This window comes from Sarcophilus harrisii, chromosome 2, assembly GCF_902635505.1.
Source record: "Sarcophilus harrisii chromosome 2, mSarHar1.11, whole genome shotgun sequence".
NCBI lineage: Eukaryota > Metazoa > Chordata > Mammalia > Dasyuromorphia > Dasyuridae > Sarcophilus > Sarcophilus harrisii.
In genome coordinates, this window is record NC_045427.1 from 467,062,962 (window position 1) to 467,085,749 (window position 22,788).

The 22,788-nt window shown below is 31.6% G+C and overlaps 1 protein-coding gene across 7 annotated transcripts in view; it reads left to right on the forward strand.

The window, feature by feature from the left end:
• Positions 1-22,788, forward strand: part of CYLD (CYLD lysine 63 deubiquitinase) — a 64,430-nt gene that overhangs the window by 36,164 nt on the left and 5,478 nt on the right. For all 7 annotated transcript variants that reach the window (XM_031954481.1, XM_031954482.1, XM_031954485.1 and 4 more), the window contains 8 exons: positions 996-1,137; positions 3,684-3,806; positions 7,217-7,308; positions 8,195-8,261; positions 13,471-13,603; positions 14,452-14,560; positions 14,732-14,850; positions 15,237-15,453. In XM_031954481.1, the coding sequence (XP_031810341.1) occupies positions 996-1,137; positions 3,684-3,806; positions 7,217-7,308; positions 8,195-8,261; positions 13,471-13,603; positions 14,452-14,560; positions 14,732-14,850; positions 15,237-15,453 (1,002 nt within the window). The remainder of the gene's footprint in view (positions 1-995; positions 1,138-3,683; positions 3,807-7,216; positions 7,309-8,194; positions 8,262-13,470; positions 13,604-14,451; positions 14,561-14,731; positions 14,851-15,236; positions 15,454-22,788) is intronic.

Below are 22,788 nucleotides of genomic sequence, written 5' to 3' on the forward strand. Positions count from 1 at the left end.
ATTTCTTGTTAACATTAACATACCTTTTAAATCAATATTAATAACAAAATCCCTATTGCCTCATAGTAATAATTTTAAATATTCTAGATGAGAAATTAATTTTACCAAGATTTTAACTATATATAATACGCATTGAAAACTTTTAAAAATCAAGGAATTTTTTAAAACTTTACTGTTATTTTTAGTCATTTAATTTTCAATAATTTCAGAAGAATGAAATAAAAAATTAGTTTTTTTTACACTTCTTTATCTAAATGAATTGATTATTACAAAGTTAGCTAAGACTTTGAAATAAATTGGTCTTACACTAGAAAATTATTTTTGATTTATTAACATAGGGTATGTCTCTTCTTGTTAAATATTGCAGTTTCCTGAAATTATCACTTGCCTAAATTTAGCAAATAGCTAGATATTTTTAGTTATGACATACATACTGGAAAGTACTTCATTTTAAGAGTTGAATGGGTACAAGCAAAATAGTGACTTTTTTTTTGGCCAATAAATGTTTATGAAAAGCACTTTTTAAAAGTATCCAATAAATTTAACATGTTATTTTCAGAATTGTCCTGCTTGTTCTTTTCCTTCTCAGATGTCTTTTTTATTTCATTAAAAAGATGATTTAGTGACAAAAAGTACTTTTAATTGCAACAGTTGAAACAGCTCTTTCTGCTTTGGTCAACAAAATAAACATTTATAAAAGTTTTACTTGGCCAACTTTTGCTGTTGCTACATATGATTTTAAAAGATTATATACTATTTACTAATTAAGATCTGGGTTGAGTTGAGGGTAAAAAAAGCCAGGAATCAATTAGAGGTTTTGTAAATTGAGCTAAATAGTACAAGTTGAACTCATTTTTAACCTTGGAAATTTGATTTCCATAGTAGATGTGTAGCAGTACATCAAAATGTAGTTAAGTAAAATCAAAGTGTGGGTAGAAACAGATAATCCAGTTATTTTTTGAGAAATACTTTCACATTTATTTTTATTTTTTCAGCATTTGGAGGTTACTTAAGTGAAGTGGTAGAAGAGAATACTCCACCAAAAATGGAAAAAGAAGGTTTAGAGGTAATGATTGGAAAGAAGAAAGGAATCCAGGGCCATTATAATTCTTGTTACTTAGACTCTACCTTATTCTGGTAAGTTTAAAACATAATTGAGTGACAAAGTTGATAGGTTAATGATAATATTAGAAGCAATACATTTTACACTAAGTGCAATACACATTAAGCATTTAACTTTCTAAAGAATAAACAAGTACTATCTCTGTGTGCATCAAACGGTGGGGTTTGCTGCAGTCCATTTGTTGGTATGTAGTAGGTTTCTTTTATGGGGTAGAGTCAAATCTAAAAACAAAACAAACCACTCAAAATATTTTAGGGGGTAGGGTCAAATTCAGAAACCAACCATTCAAAAGATATACAATAGAACCACTGTGATATTTGTATGTGAAGCTTGTTCTACCATGAATTGAGTTACTTCTTTGTTAGCATGCGATGATTATCCCCTTTAATTGGTTCTCTCTCAAAGAGAATTATCATGGTATTTAGAATTGAAAGGAATGTTAGAGCACATATAGTCTAACCTGATCATTTTACAGAAGAGGAAACTGAAACCCAGAGAAGTTAAGTGATTTGCTCAAAATATTAAAGGACAGGGCTATGGTTTGAACATATTTAGAGTGTTTGTGGATTTGTCAGTCTTTGGCCTAGATCTGTGCTTTTTTCAAAAATTTTCAGTTCCTTTTGAAATCATTCTCCTTATCGTTCCTCTTGTAATTGTTATATCAATTATCTTGTCTTGTAGACAGTGTAAAAAAACAAAACAAAACAAGAAACAAAGCAGAAATTCCAATCTAAAAGCAACTTTAGTATTGTCAAGCCTTCTCCTTCCCATTTGATTCTAAAAAGCATTTTTCATCCTATTTCTTCTTTTTTCCTATTTCTTAGTTGTTTCATTCTGGCAAGACCTCCTGGGGGATAATAAGATCTATTCAGATCTTTGCAATCTGGGCACAGTTTACCTTGCCAGCCATATTTAGCTCTGTTCCCTTTTCATCCTTTACTAGGTAGTTTGAATTTTTTTCTAGCTGTTCCTTAGCTTATTCTGCAATTTTCTACTTAAATGCATTGCATAGGTAGTTTTCCTATACCTGCAATAAGATTACCTCCACATCTTCATATATTGATTTCTTACAGCATTTTGTTTGATCCTTTCATTTTTCATTATATTGTATTTGGGTATGTGTTTTAATCCTCTGTATAATCTTGGCCATCTTCCATACCTTCCTATTTCTGTTGAGGACCGCATCTTCCTAGTTTAAGTTTTTAATCCCCTAGTCTCCCTTGACTATCTCCTCTTTCAAATCTCCCTTATCCAATTAGTTGCTAAATCTTGCTTAGTTTCAACTTCACAATGTATCTTGCATTTTTCTCCTCTCCACTTACATAATTACCACTCTATTTCAGATCTTACCAGATAGCTCTTACCTAGAGGACTACAAAAGCTCCTCATTGATTTCTTTGCCTCTAGTCTCTCCCTTTTTAAATTCATTTTCCATACAGCTGCCAAAATCTTCTATCTGAGGTACAGTTTGATCATGACATTCAATTGTCTAAAGATCTCTGTTGCCTGTAGGATAAAATACAAACTATTCAGTTTGGTATTTAAAAGACCCAATAATCTGCTTTTTGTCTGTCTTTTTAGCTTTATTTTGGACTGTTGTCCTTGACCAAATCTGTTTAGTCTGAACTAGGTTACCACCTTCCCTCCATATTTAATCATCCTCCTCCTGTTCATTTCCAGAAGCCATTCTTCATACCCAGAGGTACTCCCATTACATCTCAACTACATCTCCAACATCAAGAATCATTGCTGTCCTTCAAGGTTTATTTCAGTGCCTTTTCCTCTATGAAGTTTTCCCTAATCTATCTAGTTGGTAGTTTTATCTTTTTTCTTTCTTAGTTTACCTTTATTATACTTACTTATATATATGTATAGAGAGTAAGTAACCTTAGTAGAGTATAAGCCCTTCTCACAGAGTTGGGATTACATTAATTTTTGTCTCTCTATGTACCTTGTGCCTGGTGTAGTGGGTTGCACATGGCAAATTTTTATTATAATGTTATTTGAATTGAGGGCACAGATAGTTGTATTTTTAAGATTCATATCTCTACCTTCTAACACAGTGTTTTGCATAAAATGGATACTCTATAAAATTATTTAAATTAAATTGAATGATAGATGTAGGAGTTTCAGTTTTCTATGTTAGAAAACATTAGTGTTTAAGAAAACTTAACTAGGAAGATGGGGTCCTCAATAGAAATAGGAAGGTATGGAAGATGGCCAAGATTATACAGAGGATTAAAACACATACCCAAATACAATATAATGAAAAATGAAAGGATCAAACAAAATGCTGTAAGAAATCAATATATGAAAATGTGGAGGAAATCTTATTGCAGGTATAGGAAAACTACCTATGCAATGCATTTAAGTAGAAAATTGCAGAACAAGCTAATAATTAGTGTTTTACTTTTTCCCTCTACTTTATATTCTGGTCCTCCATTTTTTATTTTTGCATTTAGAATTAATGTGTTAGTTCTTGTATTAATTTAATATGTTCTTGTGTTGAGAGTTCCTCCCAAAGCAATTTTTTTTCTTTTCTTTTTTTTTTTTTTTACAGCTTATTTTCTTTTAGTTCTGTTCTGGACACTGTCTTACTTAGGCCAAAAGAAAAGAATGATGTAGAATATTATAGCGAAACTCAAGAACTACTGAGAACAGAGATTGTAAATCCTCTTAGAATGTAAGTATCACAGTATTATAGCTTACTATACTACTTTTGAGATAGGTATTTGGTTACTATTGTGTGATAATTAACTATTCTATCATATTATTTAATATAGAAGGGAAAGTAGCCAAATTCTATTTTTGCAGTATATTCCAAAACTAATGCCTACCATTTTTTGGGGGGGGAGGGAGGAGAGCTTCTTTTCTCACCAAGCCAGAGCCTGATCACACTTATCAGTACAGAGACTTTGACCTGTTCCATTTCTGACTTGGACCACTTTTCCACCCCAGTTTAGTCAACAAGCTAACTCTGTCTCCCAGGAACTCACCATACTGCTGTCAAACTTAGTGCAGATACCTGTTCAACTTTAGTTGTGGTAGCTCACAACTCCCAAACTCACACGATCCATCAGCTTTATTAGTCTTCCTAATCAGAGATTATAGGAGTGTTACATAGTGCCCAGCCTTAATACAAATCTTACAAAAAAACCCCAACATACTTTAGTCATCCCACTGTAACTTATCTTAGTGTTCTGATTTCTTAACTCCAAGGAAGTACTATGTAGTGTATCATGAAATGGTTTAAATAACCTTAATGAAATATATTGGACTTTAGTGATTATGATAGGTTAAGAAAAACCAAGATGCTTGGGATTCTCTTTATTATTATATATGTACATTTTATTAGTAGGAGTAGTGTCTAAATGATTTAGATAAATTGAATTTAAATATATTGTACTTAATTATATAGGATGTTCCCAAAAGTGTTAATGTAGTTAATGGAAACATTAAATTGTACTAAGACTTTTGGGATATCCTTTATGTAAAGGATTAGGGCCACAGTGGGGAAAGTATTGTGTATTTTGCAGCTAATTGTTAACTTTCATATTAGAAACAGATGATTTTTTAAATTACAAGATTCTTGCAAAAAATATAATATAAAAGTTTTATAGTTAAGAAACTTTTTCCTAGTACATGAAAGTGTTTTTCCTTGGTTGTAGGAATTGTTTGAATTGGCAGAAGTAAAAGGAATACCCAATAAAAGTTTTTGATCAGTCAGTGGGGAGATAGGTGGTATGTAAGAACATCTTAAGTTAGGACTTTGAACTTAAATATAAAACATTTTTAAAAGTTTTTGTTTTCTTAAAATTTTTTTCAAACAAAGTTCTCTTTCTTCTCTCTTCTATTCCCCTTCTCCCCAATAGAAAAGGCAGGAAAAACAAAACTCTGTTACAAACATGTATAAACGATCATAAAAAATTTTTGCATTGGCCATATCCAAAAAAATTATGTTTCATTTTGGAGTCCATTGCCTCTCTTTGTATGGACAATCTATAAAACTTTTCTGTGTGTGTGTGAGTGTACATGTGTGTAGTATAAGTTTATTATATATTTTATTATACAATATACATATACCATACACATATGTATATCTATAATGTATACATTTATATATAATATACACATGAGTCTTCATGAACTAAAGGTGCATCTTTTTTTTTTTAACAACAGCAGTCTTCCAGTGGTATTATATGACTGTATCATGAATTCAAAGAATTGAAGTTGTAGACATACTCTAAGGGAAATGGAGAGGCATATTGTAGGCGTGAACTTGTTGCAATACATTGTAAGGCAAGGAATTATGGCAGGAGAAATGATTTAGAAAAAGTTATCAATGAAATGTATGATTGAAAAAATATAAATGGTCTTATGGCAAGAGTGAGGAATTACTGATAAATAGCCAAAGTATTTGCACTGGCATTTTTCACAAAGTCAAGGCAACATGAGGAAGATCTTTAGTACATTGGGCTTACTTGTGTGAAGGAAGACATGCATCAAATATTGCCTGGATTAAGCAGGAATGGTGGAGTTCCAGTGTGGATTTTCGGAATTGGATATATTGAATTAGTATCAGCATTAGTTAATTTCTACTTTTGACTCATACTGAGTTTGTTGACTTAGAACCCGTAGGTTTCTCATAAACTTATTTCTTTTATAACATTCTTTTCATTTTGTACTTGTGAACTTAATTGATTAAACCTAAATAGGGATAATTCAAACCTATTGTGGTGGTAGTGGGATTTGTTTTTTGTTTTTTATTTTAATTCTTTTATTTACCACATTAAATATTTTTACTATTTTTTTTTCTCAAATGAGATAATATGTTTGTTTAAGACATTGGCATACATATTCAAAAGGAATAGTGCCAAGTATAGAGTCCTTCAGCAAGCCAGTTAGAGACATTCATGGTATTATGGATCTATTAATTAATACTTCTTAGTAGTTGTTCTGACTATATATCAACCTAATTATATATCCAATCTTCTTTTTTTCATACCATAAGAAATGATGTCATGTAATTATTTGGTAATTACCCAGCAGTATGAAGATATAGATATACAGGAGTTTCAACATTTCCTCAGTCTCTCACTAGATCACTCTCATGTTCTCCCTTATTTTCTTCTAGCTCAACTTTCATAGAAATGTATACCTTTTTGAAACATTTTCTAACCATAACTAATATCAAATACATTTCTCTTTAACTTCTGTTTTGTAGTCATGAATTTTAGGCCACCAATCCACATAATAACTATCAGTCATTTACTTCTTACTGTTGGAATTTGAAGTTGTTTATTATATTTTGTAGTACTATTGGAATATTTCTTTCCATTCTCAATCCTCATGGTTTAGAGTAAGCCTTTATCCATATAATTCTAAAAATACCAAATTTGATGAAAAATGAAAATTTTGACTTAAAAACTGTCTCTATGCATATAGGAATATAAATAGATATGTTTCACATATTAAAATAATTATATATTATATTTAAATAGAAATTTAAATCTGCCATGTCTTTACTGTAAGTGGTGATTATTATGCCAATATTTAAAACTTTATTTGTTAATTTTTAATAGAGGTATAAAGTAGATTTTTTTACCTTTTCTATTTGCCATATCCAACAAATTTTTTTTCTCTACATAAAACAAATTTGAATGTGCATCTTTTTTTTTTTTTTTTTTTTTTTCTGACATGTTTTAGGAATTTAAATTATTGGGGATAGCTAGGTGGTGCAGCAGATAGAGCACCAGTCCTGAAGCCAGGAGGACCCAAGTTCAAATGTGATCTCAGACACTTAACACTTCCTAGCTGTGTGACCCTGGGCAAGTCACTTAACCCCAATTAACTTCAGCAAAACAAACAAATAAATAAATAAATCATTTTTGTAGATATTTTTTATTCTTTGAAATCTGTTTAAGTGTTCAGTCTCAAAAAGAATTATGCAAATGTACTTTTTCAGAATAATTGGATATTATGTTAATGTATGAAATCCTGAAGTTAAAACTTGTATAATTCTGAGTGTTTATTGGGTTATAATTGAAATGTTTTTTTAAAACTAATAAGCAGGTATTTTATCTTCTATTATAGATATGGATATGTTTGTGCCACAAAAATTATGAAACTGAGGAAAATTCTTGAGAAAGTTGAGGCTGCATCAGGTTTTACCTCAGAGGAAAAAGGTAACATTGACTTTATAGGAAGTATATATGATAAAAATAGATTGAAGTAAAATTATATTAAATACATTGCAATCTAAAGGCATGTGTATATAACTAGGGATTTACTTTATCATAGGATGAAAGGAATATTTGTTTTATGGAGTTTTTTTCTTTAGCAGATTTTATTTTCTGTCTTCTGAAAACAAAGTGGTAATAAATGATAATTTCTAAGAAATTGGCTACTTTGAATAAATAATAAATAGGCAGAAAGGATAACACATTTAATTTACGGTATAATGATGCTATGGATCCATTCTTTTTTCTTCATTACTTCTGTGGGGTTCACATTAAGATTTTGGTTATTTTTTGGAAGGCCATCAATAAATATCATCAAATTTATTAAAACTAAAGATTTGGGGTGAAGCCTAGAGCTATTGGTGGTTTTTCATATATTTTTTAAAAAAGTTATGGCTAGATGGGATTAAGCCAAGAATCATAGTCAAGTTTTTCCATCATAGAGATGGAAACTCATGACTGGTCTCATCAGTGTGCTTTAACTGACTTTTTAATACTGCTGATCAAAAATTAAATTACAGTCATTTATTTAAATGATAGGGAAAATTGGTTTAATCCATTTATCCCAGATATCTGAGAAAACAATGTCAAGTTAACACATTGTATTTAAATTAGTATTACTATTCAACTGTAGTAGGATTGTAGTGAGAACTGGAGGACAGTGCTGCTTTAATCTTTGTATGAAATTTTTTTCATTTCTAGATAACAAGGGAAATGACAGATTTCTGTTGATAATTAGAACAGTATTAATTTTGAAATTGAATATGTGGTTGAAATGACTTAGAAATTTGGTTAAATCTTTTCTGCTTAAATTGCTTTCATTTTTATTTAGATCCTGAAGAGTTCTTGAACATCTTGTTTCATCATATTTTGAGGGTAGAACCATTATTAAAGATAAGGTAAATTTCTAATTCTTTCATGATGGTTTAAGAAAATTGATTCTTCCTTTGAATCTATCTTCACAATACTAGTATTCAATGCCAGGTAGCAGTGGCTTAAATTCATTTTAGTCAGTAGTTTCCCCAGAAAAAGAAGCTTAGCTTAGAAAATGATTGCAACTTAATTGTACTTTAATCTGATAAACAAATATTATTGCAAACCATTCTTTTATGAAATTGTGTACAAATATTTTCATAGAATAAGTTAATGAACCTTTTAGGGGAATCCTATATTATAAGATAATCACATTCTATAAGAACATTATTTTCTTATATCCATCATTGACTTAAAAGAATTAAATTTTTAGTTTTAAATTGGGTTTATTGTTTTCAGTTCTTAACTCATTAATCTTTTTTTTCACCTTAAGTAAACTTGTTGAACTTGATACATTTAGTTCTTGGGCTGTCTGGAACCTTTGGGGAATGTTTCCAGATAGCTGAAGATTTACCCCTTTTAAGTGCTAGAATTCTTAAAACTATTTAAAACTATTTTCATGGCAAGTTTTCTAAAATGAATTATACTTTTTTTTTGATTTTTGAAACAAGAGTATACCAGCATAAATTTTTATTAAATATTCAGTGTCATCATTTTCAGCTTTGGTTATTGGGATATCCCTAACTATGAATATGTAGCGGGCCATACTACTCAATAGTTCTGCAACCCGGTACTGATTTTGGAACTTGTTTGTGAAAAAATTGCAGTTACTGTTTTATAGTTATTTTTCTATTCTCATAAAGGTGGAATGAATCTTAATTATAAAATGGTTGCCTTTTTTTTTCTTTTTTATATCTTTTCAAGAGCTAAAGCAACTTCAGTTTTTCTCATGCCAGTTCTTTTTTTTTTTTTTTTTTTTTTTACTGTTGCTATATATTTTGACTTTTCAACAGAGTTGAAAACATCAGTTATGATATCTGCTTCAACAACAGTGGCCTTACTTGAAAGCTTGTAGCTACTTTGATTTTATTTTTGTTTTTCACTGTATGTTTTTGTTTTTTATGTGGTGTGAAGGACACTGGTAGCAAAATAGCTTTTTCATAAGCTTTTCCCTTAGTTCTCACATCACCTTATAAGAATTTTTTAAACATATATGAACCAACTTTAATTTTCTAAATAGTAAGTGAGTTTGTAATATTTCAATCTCCAAAAGTATTTTTTTTCATAAGAGCCTTTAACATTGGCATATATAAAAACTCTCAGCCTGCCCTTATTTTGCATAAATCTCCATGGAAGGGAGGGCATTTTTCTGAAGCCTAGGAAACAGACTGGTTCCTTAGCATCTGTTTGGGTAAAAGTTGACAAACAGTGCCACAATAAGTCATATTAGCAATTTTAAAGTATTCAAGGGACAAACCATGTTTAGCATTATCATTCTGTAAATTTTGCTCATTTTCTCTAGATCTATCAGGCAAAACAAGCCATTCCTTGTTTTCTCATGATTGGCCTTCAAATATTTGAAGACTATTATCATTACCCCTAGTCTTATCTAGGATAAACATCCCCAGTGTCTTCCTTATTCGTACTGATCCTCATATGTATGGCATGAGCTTTAAGGCCTCTCACCAGCTTGAGGTTGGCCACCATTCAATGTCTTCTCTCTCAAATTATTTTTCACTTGCTTGTCTCTTAAGTCTTCTGTATAAAATATAAATAAACTTCTTGAGGGTGGAGTCAGTTCTTCATTTTGTTTTTTCATTCCTAGCAGTTAGCATAGAGCCTGCTTACATATAGTGCATGCTTAATAATTTCTTGTTGAATGAATTAAATTTTGTTGAAATTAAATCTTGTTGAATGAATTAAATCTCTTTGATATTATATCCTAGATTTTGCCAGGAATATAAATTAAACTAAGTGGCCTGTAGTTTGTAGTGTCCACTATCTTTCCTTTTTTGGAAACCAGTTCAAAATTTGCTTTTCTCCAGTCCCATAGAATCTTTTTTGTTTTTGACAGTTGTTAACTAATTCTTTTAGTTCAACTGGGATTTAGTTTAAAATCTGGGTGCTGACTTGAACTAATCAAGAACTAATAGATGTTGTCTTGTAATTTTCCTTATCATCATTCCTTTCTAGCCCAAACATAATTGTCTTTGGAAAATGGAAGACTTTATTTTTGTTCATATTTTCATCATTTGATCTATCAGTGGTCCTGTCCCTTTTTGAATACTTCCTTTCTCCTCAGTAAAAATTAAAATAGATTTTCTTAGCCTAAGGTGATTCTGGCTTTTTGTTGTTGTTTTCAGTTGTGTCTGACTCTTTGCGACTTCATTTGGGGCTTTCTTGACAAAGATGCTGAAATGGTTTGCCATTTCTTTCTCCAGTTGATTTTATGAAATGAGGTTACATGATTTTCCTAGAGTCAGTTAGAAAGTGTCTGAGACCAGATTTCAACTCAGGAAGATGAATCTTCCTGATTCCAAGCCTGCTATCTCTATTGTGCCATCTAACTGCTTCTAGTTTATGTTGTTCCTGAAACTTTTGTTATAGTAGTGTGTCATCCACTATCTCTTTCCTCCCTTGCTTTTTATATAGATAGATAGATGTACTCATCTTCTATTGTACCTTTTATCTTCCTAATATCTTTTTTATTTTCCCCAAATTTTGAGACTGAGTCTTCCTATCTCAATTCATCTTGAAAAGTGCAGCAGCTATTCATGAGTTAATCCAATGTTAATCCATTTGAAAGCTTTTAATTGTTTCATTTCCAACCCAGGCCAATTTGCCTTCCTTATGCAGCCTAGTGGCCTTCCACTTCCTTTGGGAGAGGAGACTTTTGTATATTTGTGCCAACTTAATGCAGATATCTGACCAACTTTAGTCCTACTTACTTCTTAGAACTCCTGAATTCAAAGGTGGATCCCTAATATACTAGATTTAGCTTTTCCCAATAGCAGAGATTACAGGTATGTGACATCATATCTGGCTGTATATCTTTTAAACTCTAAGTTGGTCAGTGAGTTCCCTGTGCATTCATGTTGGTTTATTTTGACAGTTCTCTTGGAGTTATTTTTGTGTCTATAAAATTTCTTTCTCAGAGTTTGCTATTTTTACTTGCCTGACTTTCTCCTTAGAATTAGAGAACTTGAAATCTTATTTGTCCTTTTTTCTAAATCCTTTGAAATCTATTCTTTTAAAATCTAAGATATGTGTCAAACTTGTTCTTAGCTTATCTTTTCCACATATTTTAAGATTGAATAATTACTTCTACCTATAGTTACCATTATTTTGATTTTAGCAATCAGTTCTTTTGTGTTAGTGAGAATCAGATCTGTTTTAATCATTCCTGTATCATTGCTTCCTTTGCCTTTTGAAAGCTAAAATTGACTTAGACAAGTCAAAAATTATTAGCTGATCTGATTTTAACTTCAGAAAGAAAGTATTACTGTAGAAGTGAAATCCTTTATCACTACTGAATAATAGTTCTGTGCTATGCTTTTGATTGACTAAGGCTGTCTTCTTCCTTATCAAAGAAGGTGTTTTGATTTTACAGAATTACAGAATGATGGAGTTGGAACCTTAGGGCATCTAGTCCATTTTCCTCAAACAGATGAGGATACACAGTGCCAGAGAGGGAAGTGTTTTACTGGCAAACAAATAATGGCACTCAAGACTTGAACTCTGATTTCAATACTCTTTCCATTTTAAAATTCTGCCCCTCCTTAGCTTATATATTTTATTTGTTTTATCCAGATTTGGTGTTCTTTTATAACCTTGAATAACAAGGTTTTATTGTATATATGTTTTATTGTGTGTATGTATATATATATATATATATATATATATATATATATATGAATGACATATATATTTACATGTATATATATGAAAATATAGACACACTTTTTTGTTGTTGCTGAAATTGTAGGAATGCGTATAGTAAATAATTTAGATATTTCAAGTCAATGTACACACACAAATTAGAGATGTTAAAATTTATTGCTGAATTTTAAGATAATCTTTTTGAAACATAACTCCTGACACAAAAATCGAATGTTCTTAAAAATGATTCCATTTTGAAGAGAAGCCTAGTTATGGCTGTTATAATAATGGTAGACATTCCTAGTTGAAAAGTTGAAGCAGCATGCTGAAGTAGGAAAAAAAAAAAATAGACCGAGAGGAAGGAGATCTGAGTTTTCTAGCCCTTGCTCTACTATTGATTCTTTTTTGTGACCTTTTTTTAACAACAAATTACATAACAACAAAATGTATAGAATGAAATGAGGTTAAACAAATTATCTCTAAGGCCCTTCTAGCTCATAGATTCTTTGAGTCTGTGGATTGGCAATTTTTTCTTTCCCAGAAATTGTGTCATTTACTTTGATATTGTTTAGTCATTCAGTGATGTCTGACTCTTCATCATTGAATGATTAAATAACAACGAAAGTACATGACAGAAGGGCTCATCTTTCAGTGTAATAATGTTTAGCATCTTACTCCATGGAATTTTCTTGATAAAGATACTGAAGTGGTTTGCCTTTTCCTTCTCCAGTGGATTACCTTTTGTTAGAACTCTCTAGTATGACCTGTCCATCTTAGGTAATGCTGCATGGCATAGCTCATCATTTGCTACTTCCTAGTAAATATCCTGCTAGTCAGTTTTGCATTCTGCTTATGATCACTAATGACTTTTACTTCTAACATGATTTCTTTGTTTCCCTCCTAGTCACTCATACAAACCACTTTTAACTTGAAGTAGTTTAACTTCTAGTATTTAAAGGTAGTTAATTATATATTTGGCCACTATTTTTTACCTCTTTTTGAAATTGTTCTATCTAAAGAAGGTACTTAAAATTACAAAAGTTTCTACTTCTCAATTACCATTTTACATCCTTACATTGTGACTTAACCTTTCAGTATCACCTTAGTGCTTATTTGTTTTTTTTTTTTTTTTATAGCTTTTTATTGACAGAACATATGCATGTGTAATTTTTTACAACATTGTCCTTTGCACTCACTTCTGTTCCAACTTTTCCCTTCCTTCCCTCCACTCCCTTCCCTAGATGGCAGGCAGTCTCATACATGTTAAACATATGTTAAATACAATATAGTGTACATATTTATACAGTTCTTTTGTTGCATAAGAAAAATTGGATTTAGAAAGGTAAAAATAACCTGGGAAGAAAAACAAATATGCAGTGCTTATTTGTTTTAAGAACAGTGTTCTTTATCCTTTAGATCTGCAGGACAAAAGGTACAAGATTGTTACTTCTATCAAATTTTTATGGAAAAAAATGAAAAAGTTGGTGTTCCTACAATTCAACAGCTGCTAGAATGGTCTTTTATCAATAGTAACCTAAAATTTGCAGAGGTTAGTGACTAGTCTTCAGTGAATTTTATTAATACTTGTAATTATATTAATGCTTATGGTTGCTTGGTCCTTTAGTAAAGTTAATATCTTCCTTTATACATATTAAATAGAGGAAGAGTTTTTTTTTTTTTTTTTAAATCGAGCATAATGTTTAATGTGAAGTGTCACATCTGCTGGTACAAATGAAAAATATTGACTAAACATTCTGACTTTTTGGAGACAAGAGGAAACATGAAACTAATTTATGTTAATAAAATAGCTATGTAATTAAAACAAAAAACATTTGTATCTTGTAAAACAGAGCCAATATTATGTTTTCATGGCTAAAATATTTATCATTTTTTCCAAGTAGAAATTTTTTCTACTTAGATATGTCAGAGGATTATTTTTACTTTTTCTCCTTTCTTCAGTGAAAGTAAAAAAAAAAAGTTGAGTAAAAGTTTAAAATCTCTTGATTACTTTCTATTAGTAGGTTTTTAATGTATTGATTTTTGAAAGCATGTTTAACATTGACAAGTGTTTTTATTTGTTGAAATAAAGAAATGAATAGCTGTTTTGTACCATTCTTGCAAAAAAGAATTATCTATTTTATGAACCCAAGGTCAGTGGGCTATCAATACCATTTAGTCTTTATATTTGGTATATAACATTGTGAACAACATGTCAACACGTGATTAAACTTGTGTACATATTGAAACTGCTTATATGATTTAAATAAGGACATCATCATAAAATACTTTGAAAATATTTTGATTAAATGTGCCCTACACACTAGTAATGTTTATAGTTTTATAGGGAAAATTCTTTTTTGGGATTTTGATCTTAATATATATGTATATATTTTTAAGGCACCATCATGTCTGATTATTCAGATGCCTCGATTTGGAAAAGACTTCAAACTCTTCAAAAAAATTTTTCCTTCATTGGAGTTAAATATAACAGATTTACTTGAAGATAGTAAGTATAGAGATCAAGTTTTTTTTTGCAAATGATAACTGAAATTTAAGAAGATCTAAATTAAACATATGGGCATGGGAATTCTTAAGGATGACATAAATACTGTTTCTTTCAAAATGTGACATTTTTGCTTTCTAATGGAGGGATGTATTATTTGTTACCAAAATTTAGCTCCTAGACAGTGCCGTATATGTGGAGGACTTGCCATGTATGAATGCAGAGAATGTTATGATGATTCTGACATTTCTGCTGGAAAAATCAAGCAATTTTGTAAAACCTGCAACACACAAGTGAGTTTGGCTTTAGTTGATATAGAATTTATATAGTAAATAACAATGTACTATTATGATGATGTTTTATATTTTATTTCTCCATTGGCAAGGGGAAAATATTCTAATTAAAAGGAAAGTTTAGGTTTTAATGACTATATTTCAAACAATAAATTTTAAAAATTTATATTCATTTTAAAATTTATTTTATTTTCATTATAAAAAAATAATATTTTCTTGATACTATGTTGTTAAGCTTTTATGAAATACTTAAGGCCACTAAAAATTAAGGGTTAATAAAATACATTGACCTAAAATACTGAATTTAGCATTATGGTAAATGGGATTCATAATGAACAATGTGAGGCAAAGTTGTTCACTCATTCCTCTTAAATGATTCATTTTAGGTTCACCTTCATCCCAAGAGGTTAAATCATAAATACAACCCAGTGTCACTTCCCAAAGACTTACCTGACTGGGATTGGAGACATGGCTGCATACCTTGTCAAAAGATGGAATTGTTTGCTGTTCTCTGCATTGAAACAAGCCATTATGTTGCATTTGTAAAATATGGGCGAGATGACTCTGCTTGGCTTTTCTTTGACAGCATGGCGGACCGTGATGGTATTTAAAAACAACTTTCTTCTAAGTTTAAGGCAATAAAATAGTGTTTTATTTTTCATTTTGCAAACCATATCATTATAGTTCTTATTGAGAAAGCCTGTTCTGTGGCAATATATTGCTCATACTTGAAAATCCTTTAATGAATTCAGGTTTAACTGAGTAAACACTAATTGCTTCCTGTGGACAGGTATTATAAGGAAACAACACCAACAGCAAAAAAAAAAAATAATATTAATAATAATCTGTCCTTTAGGAGCTTATATAGTTCTTCTCTGGCATACAAGAATAGCACTAATTACTGTGGGAATCATGAAAGATTTATTGTAGAACTAATGCACAGAGGAATAGCCTATGCAAAGTCTTGGCCTGCCTTCTCTCTCTTCACCATTTCACTTGGTGACTTCATCAGTTTTCTGTGAGTTTAATTCTCTTTGTGCAGATGACTCCTAGCTCTAGTCTCCATTTTGAGCTCCAGACTTACATCACCTTATGGATGTTTCTAACTGGGTGTCCCGTAGCTATCTCAAATTCAGCATGTAAACAATTCATTATTTTTGGCCTACAAACCTGTTCTTCAACTTCTTTATTTATGTTAAAAGCATAAGATAATCCATTTCACAACCTCAGTATTTTATTCTTTTTTAAAAAATTTTTATTAAAGCTTTTTATTTACAAAGCATATGCATGGTTAATTTTTCCAACATTGACTTTTGCATAACCTTTTGTTGCAGAAATTTTCCCCTTCTTCTCCCCAACCCCTCTCCTAGCTGGCAGATAGTCCAATACATGTTAAATATATTGAAATACATGTTAGATCTAATATATATATACATATTTATACTGTTATTTTGTTGCATAAGAAAAATCAGATCAAGAAGGAAGAAAAAGAAAAACTGCAAAGGAAGCAAATAACTTCAATGTAAGCAAATAACAACAGAGAAAGTGAGAATGCTAAATTGTGTTCCACACTCTGTTCACATGGATGAAGGTAACTCTCTTCATCACTGCACAAGTGGAACTCAGTATTATATTTTACTCCTTAGTCTTCCTTACCTATCAATCTATGCTATACTAGACCATCTATGCACACTATTCTAGACTGCCAGGGCCATACATACCAGTCTTCGGGATACCTCCCGGATACACTGAAGATGAGCTGATTTTAAGGTGCAAAATAGCCTTTCTTTATTGGTAATCTCAGCTGGGGTTTGCAGGAAAGGAGCAAGAGAATAAAAGAGCAAGTTTTTATGTGTATGCCTGTGTGTCTCTCTCTCTCTGCATCTCCCTGTATGGGCTCAAAGCTGATTATTTATATTTGCTTTCCTCTGGGATTACCCTGTGCCTAGCCCACTGCATAGGTGGATCTACAGAAGGGAGACACCTGGAGTTAGTGCTGCATCCTAGGTGGAGATAGAGCAAGAGGGCACACCTCCGCCATCTCAAGGAACCTGTTAGTGGTTCCTTTAACATGTGCAAGACACAACCTCCTGCCTCAGAAGCTAAGTCCCTTTTTACCTCCTGGGCCAGCTCTACCAGCTGACATGGCATACATGGCAATTCTCAGAGAAGGAGAAACGTCCCTAACGTTATGTGATTACCAGATCTTAACATTTCTTCTTCCATACCCTCTTTCTTATTTGTTCTCACTTGTACTCTACAGCGCAGCCACTCTAGTTCAGACCTTCATCATCTCTTTCCTAGGCTATTATAATAATTACACATTAGACTATTACATATTACAGTAATTACAAGTAGCCTTCTACATTTGTGTTCCTATTCCAGATTTTTCTTCTCTCCAATGTATCCTATATATATATATATATATATAGTAATTTTCCTAAAATATATGTCTTACTGTAGGACCTTCCAACTCAGTAAATTTCACTAGTGCTACATAACAGTTTTAGGATCATATATACTTATTTTTCTTTTATATTTATGCTTTTTACAACCTGGCACAAGATTACCTTTCCAGCTTTATTATATATTATGTCATTCCCCAAGTACCCTTGCATTTATTTATTTTAAAAATTGTTATTTATTTTTAACATTAAAAAAAATTGAGTTCCAAATTTTCTGCTTCCTTCTAGCCCCTCCCCAACTCATTGAGAAGGCAAGCAATATAATATAAATTATCCATATGAACTCAAGAAAAATGTATTTTCCATATTATTCATGTTAAAGAAAAAGAAAATGAAAAAAATATACATCATTTTGCGCTCAGAATTAATCAGTTCTCTGTCTGTAGATGGCATTTTCATCAGAATTTTCTTGGATCATTGATTGTATTGATCAGAAAAACTAAGTCTTTCATAGTTGATCCTTGCTGTAATATTACTGTTACTGTATATAGTTCTACTAGATGTGCTCACTTCCTTCTGCATTAGTTCATATAGATTTTTCCTCTTTGTTTCTTTTAGCACAATAGTATTCCGTCATAATCATATACCACAATTTGTTCAAACATTCCCCAAGATGAGCATCTTCATGATTTCCCATTCTTTGCCAGCACAAAAAAAAAAAAAGTTGCTATAAGTATTTTTGTACATATATAGATCTTTTCCCTTTCTCTTTGAAATCTTTGGGATACAGACCTAGTAGTAGTATTGCTAAGTCAAAGCATATGGACAGTTTTATAGACCTTTAGACGTAGTTCCAAATTGTTCTCCAGAATGGTTGGAGTAGTTCACAGCCCTATCTACAATGCATTAGTGTCCCAATTTTTCCATATCCATATGGCATTTTTCCTTTTTTTTTTTTTTTTTGGATCATGTGAGCCAATCTGATAAGTTGAGTTGATACCTCAGAGTTGTTTTAATTTATATTTCTCCAATCAATACTGATTTAGAGCATTTATTCATATTGCTATAGATAGTTTGATTTTTTTTCCCTGAAAACCGCCTGTTATCATCTGAGAAAGGATTCTTATTTTTTGACTTCGTTCTCTCTATATATGAGAAATAAAGCTTGTATTAAAGAAACTTGCTATAAAATTTTTTGATATTCCTTGTTTATGGTACTTTTAAACAAAATATAATTTCTCTGGTTATTTCTTTTAATTGGGTTGGTTTTTGTTTTTGTTTTGTCTCAAAATCATGGTTGCTACCCCTACTTACTTTACATCAACTGAAGTATAATAGATTCTGCTTCAGCCTTGTATTTTAACTCTGTGTGTGTGTGTCTCCGTAAACAGCATATTGTTAGGTTATGATTTTGAATCCATTCTGCTCTCTGCTTCCATTTTACAAGTGAGTTCATCCCATTCACTTTCATATTTATGATTACTAACTCTGTATTTTTCTCCCTCCTATTTTCTTCTGTTTATCTTTTTCTCTATTTATCCTACCTCTGCTCATCTGTTTTGCTTCTGAGCACTGCCTCCCTTAATCTACTTGCCTTTTTTAACACTGGCTTTTCCTTCTCCCCTGACCCATTTCCCTTTTCCCCTTCTACTATTTTCATGTTACACAAGATAAATTTCTTTCTATACTTTGTATCTCTCTTTTATGTAAGATAACTTCTATTCTTCCTCTCCCTTCTCCTTTCTCCCAGTATATCCTTCTTTCTCACCCCTTCATTTTTTTTATTGGCTCATACCCATGCCCTTTGTCTGTATAGACTTCTTCTAATTACTCTAATAATGATAAAGTTCTGAGAAGTTACATGTTATCATCTTCACATAAAGGAATGTCAGTAGTTTAATCTTAAGTCCCTTATGAATTATCTTTCTTGTTTATTGTTTTACTCATCTTTTGATTCTTGTGTTTGAATGTCATATTTTCTATTTAGCTCTGGTCTTTTCATCAGAAATGCTTGAAAGCCCTCTATTTCATTGCATATTCATTCCCCTTTCTCTACTTATTCTCCCTTCTCCCTCTGAAAGATTATATTCAGTTTTGCTGTGTAGGTTATTCTTGGTTGAGATTGTAGTTTCTTTGTCTTCCAGAAGATCATACTTCAAGCCCTCTGATCCTTTAATGTGGAAACTGCTAAATCTTATATGATCCTGATTGTGACTTTACAATATTTGAATAATTTCTTTTTTTTTTTTTTTGCTTTCAAGTATTTTGTCCTTGACCTGGGAACTCTGGAGTTTGACTATACTATTCCTGGGAGTTTTTATTTTGAGATCTCTTTCAGGAGGTATTCAGTGAATTTGAGTATCTCTTTTAGAAAATGTTTAGTAGATTCTTTAAATTTCTTTTTTATTCTCTGGATCATACTATCTTAATATTGGGGCAGTTTGCTTTTATAATTTCTTCAAATAAGATTCAAAATCCCTCCTCTGCCTTCATTTGATCATGGCTTTCAGGTACTCTAGTAATTCTTAAATCATCTTTTCTTGATCTGTTTCCTAGGTCAGTTATTTTTCCAGTAAGATATTTCACATTTAAAAAAAAATTTTGACAGTCATTAGCTCCTATTGTTTTCTTGAGCAAGCTTTTGAATCCTTTCCCTATATGGCCCTTTTTGCTTTTTAAGGAGTTGTTTTATTATATAGTGAATATTTATTCCTCCTTACTATTCAGATAATTCATTTTTTAGGGTGTTGTTTGGGAAGTTTTTTTTGCACCTCTTTTGCCAATGTGTTAAATCTCTTTATAATTTTCTTGCATCACTCATTTCTCTTTCCAAATTTCTTCTGCCACTCTTACCTCCTTTTTTTTTTTTTTTTTTTTAAGGCTTCTAGGAATTCATGTTGGGGTTGTGTTCAATTTACATTTTTTCTTTGAGGCTTTGCTTGTAACTTTTATCACATTATTTTCTTCTGAGTTTATGTCTTGATTTTATCTGCCATATGTTAGCTTTTTTCCAACCTATTTTTTAACTTTGAACTTTATGTTAAAGTTGGAAAGCACTGTTCCTTGCTTCAGGCCTTTTTTGCTATGCTTTTTTCAGAGCTAGTTCTAAAAGTCAGCAAGTTTTTGGTGCTTTTAAAGTTGTGTTATCCTGGGAGAGATATAGTCACTGCACTTCTGGTCTGTGCTCTGGGTTTTACTCCCTTGTAGCCACAAGTGTTAATGCTTCTATTCCCTTGTGACTGACTACAAATGTTCCTCTCTGCCATAGAACTGTGATTTAAAACTATACATGGGCAATGGAGTTGCCAAACAGTTCCTGGTCCTGCTCTCAATGTCAATTCAGGGTCTGGACTGAGAACTCCTAAAGTTGCATCTATTGCTGTAGCCACCTCCAAGGCCCACTGATGATGTTGTCACTGTATGCACTTCAGGCTGATCCCTACCCCAATGTCATAGAACTCTAATGCCGACATCCCAAGTTGTTTAAGATTGGAAAAATGTTTCACTCCAACCTTTTATTGTATATTCCCCTCCCAAATTTAATTTGATACATTATTGTTATTTGGAGGCAAATGTTGGGAAAGTTTGGATGAGTTGCTGCCTTTATTCTGCCGTTTTGCATCTGCCTATATTTATTTTTAACATACTCATATCTGTACCTTTTTTCTTTCCCATTAGAATGGTATTTCTTTGAAGGCAAAAATTGGCTCTTTTTGTCTTTGTATCTCTAGGATCTTGCATACTTTGTAACATATGGAATGCTTATTGATAAATTGATGAAAGTAGGGGTTGGAATCCTGTGTTGACACAATAGTATTAAACAAATTTTAAAAATAGTTTAATTTACCTGGAATATAGGGTAAATGGAGGGGAATTATGTGAAACAAATCTGGAAAACTCAGTTTTTACTAAGCATGTATTTTGTGTTGGGCGTTAGAAAGGTAGAAGAGCCAAACTGAGGAATTTATATTTTATCCTAGAGGCAATAGAAAACTGTTGAAGATTCTTGAATTGTTAGAGCAGCATAGTCAGATTTTATATATAAGTTATTTTGGCAGTTCTGTGGACATGGATCAAAGAAGAGACAGAAGAAATAAGATTTATTAAGAGATTATTTCAGAAGAATGATGACCATGTGAGTGGAGAGAACAGGTTGGATATGAAAAGCTTTTTCTGGGAGAAAAGTCGTCATCAAAGATGGCTCTGAGATTGTGTAATCTGAGCGACTGCAATAGAAGTAGATTTAGGAGTTATCTTTGTAGAGATAGTTTAAGTCAAATCAAGTCAAAAAGTATATGTGAGGCACTTTGAGGAGCTAAGTGCTAGAAATAAAAAATACGAGGAAAAGATAACCCTTGCACCTCAAGGAGTTTACATTCTAGTGGGGGAATGACAACATACAAAAGGGAGGAGATGAAAGGACCTGGCATCAGGGGATGATAGATGCTTCTGTGGAATTCATAGTCCAGTCTGCAGAGGACTGAAGGCACGATTTGGTCTGGGCTATCCTTCTTAGACTAGAAGTTCTAGGAGGAACTGCCAAATAGAGAGGCCATGAGGGGCCATGTGAGAAGGAGTCTCCAGCAGTAGAATAAACTTCCAAGGTAAACAAATTTGATGGCATGGTAGGAAAAATTCCTTTGGAGAGTCAAGAATATGGCCCAGAGAGGAATTAATGCATGGTTTTAGCCTGGATATTCTTAAGTTGGAGGCTATGAGAAGAATTAACCTAATCAGAGGGAGAGACTACCAGGGATAAAACCATTGGGAGATAATAAGATCATTGAGAGAGAATAGATTCTTAATCTTTTTTATTTGTTATGTATCCCTTTGCCAGTCTGAATCAGCTTCTGGGCCCCTTTTCAGAATGTTTTTCAAATGCAATAAGTGAAATATGTAAGGTTATAAAAGAAACCAATTATATTGAATTATAAATTATATTATATTATATTATATTGATTATAAAAAACACAACAAGTTAATGAACTCTAAAGTTAAGAAGTGGAATAAAGGGATCCTTTTAGACAATGCTATACACAATAGATATGTCATCATTTTAGGGACATTACTGAATCTTGAAACACATTAGTAATCTAATATATTAAAATCAGTAATTTTATATGTGAAATTTTATTATGTCTGTTTCAAAATTAGGTAACTTCTAACCTATAGACTAGAAATAAGAAATTTATTTCTAATGGATTAGAAATCCATATGTTAGAGGTTTTTTACATGTCTGAAGTCCTCTGGATTTGTTGTCCTGTGATATTGGTCTTGGGAATTGGTGCAGTGATATTTGACAATTTAAGATGTTCATGTATTAGTAAGTAGATACAGTCCTAAACACTTGTGACTATTGGTTCTATCACTTGTTTCTTCTACCTCCCATTTCATTCTTCAATATAGGGATTTTGAAATAGCACTAAAAAGCCCCCCAAACTAAAATTTCCCATCCCTCATGTAGAATAATTTTTTTCTACTTACTTCTGTACCACCTTCCAGAATATAAGATATATAAGACTGTAAGATCAGG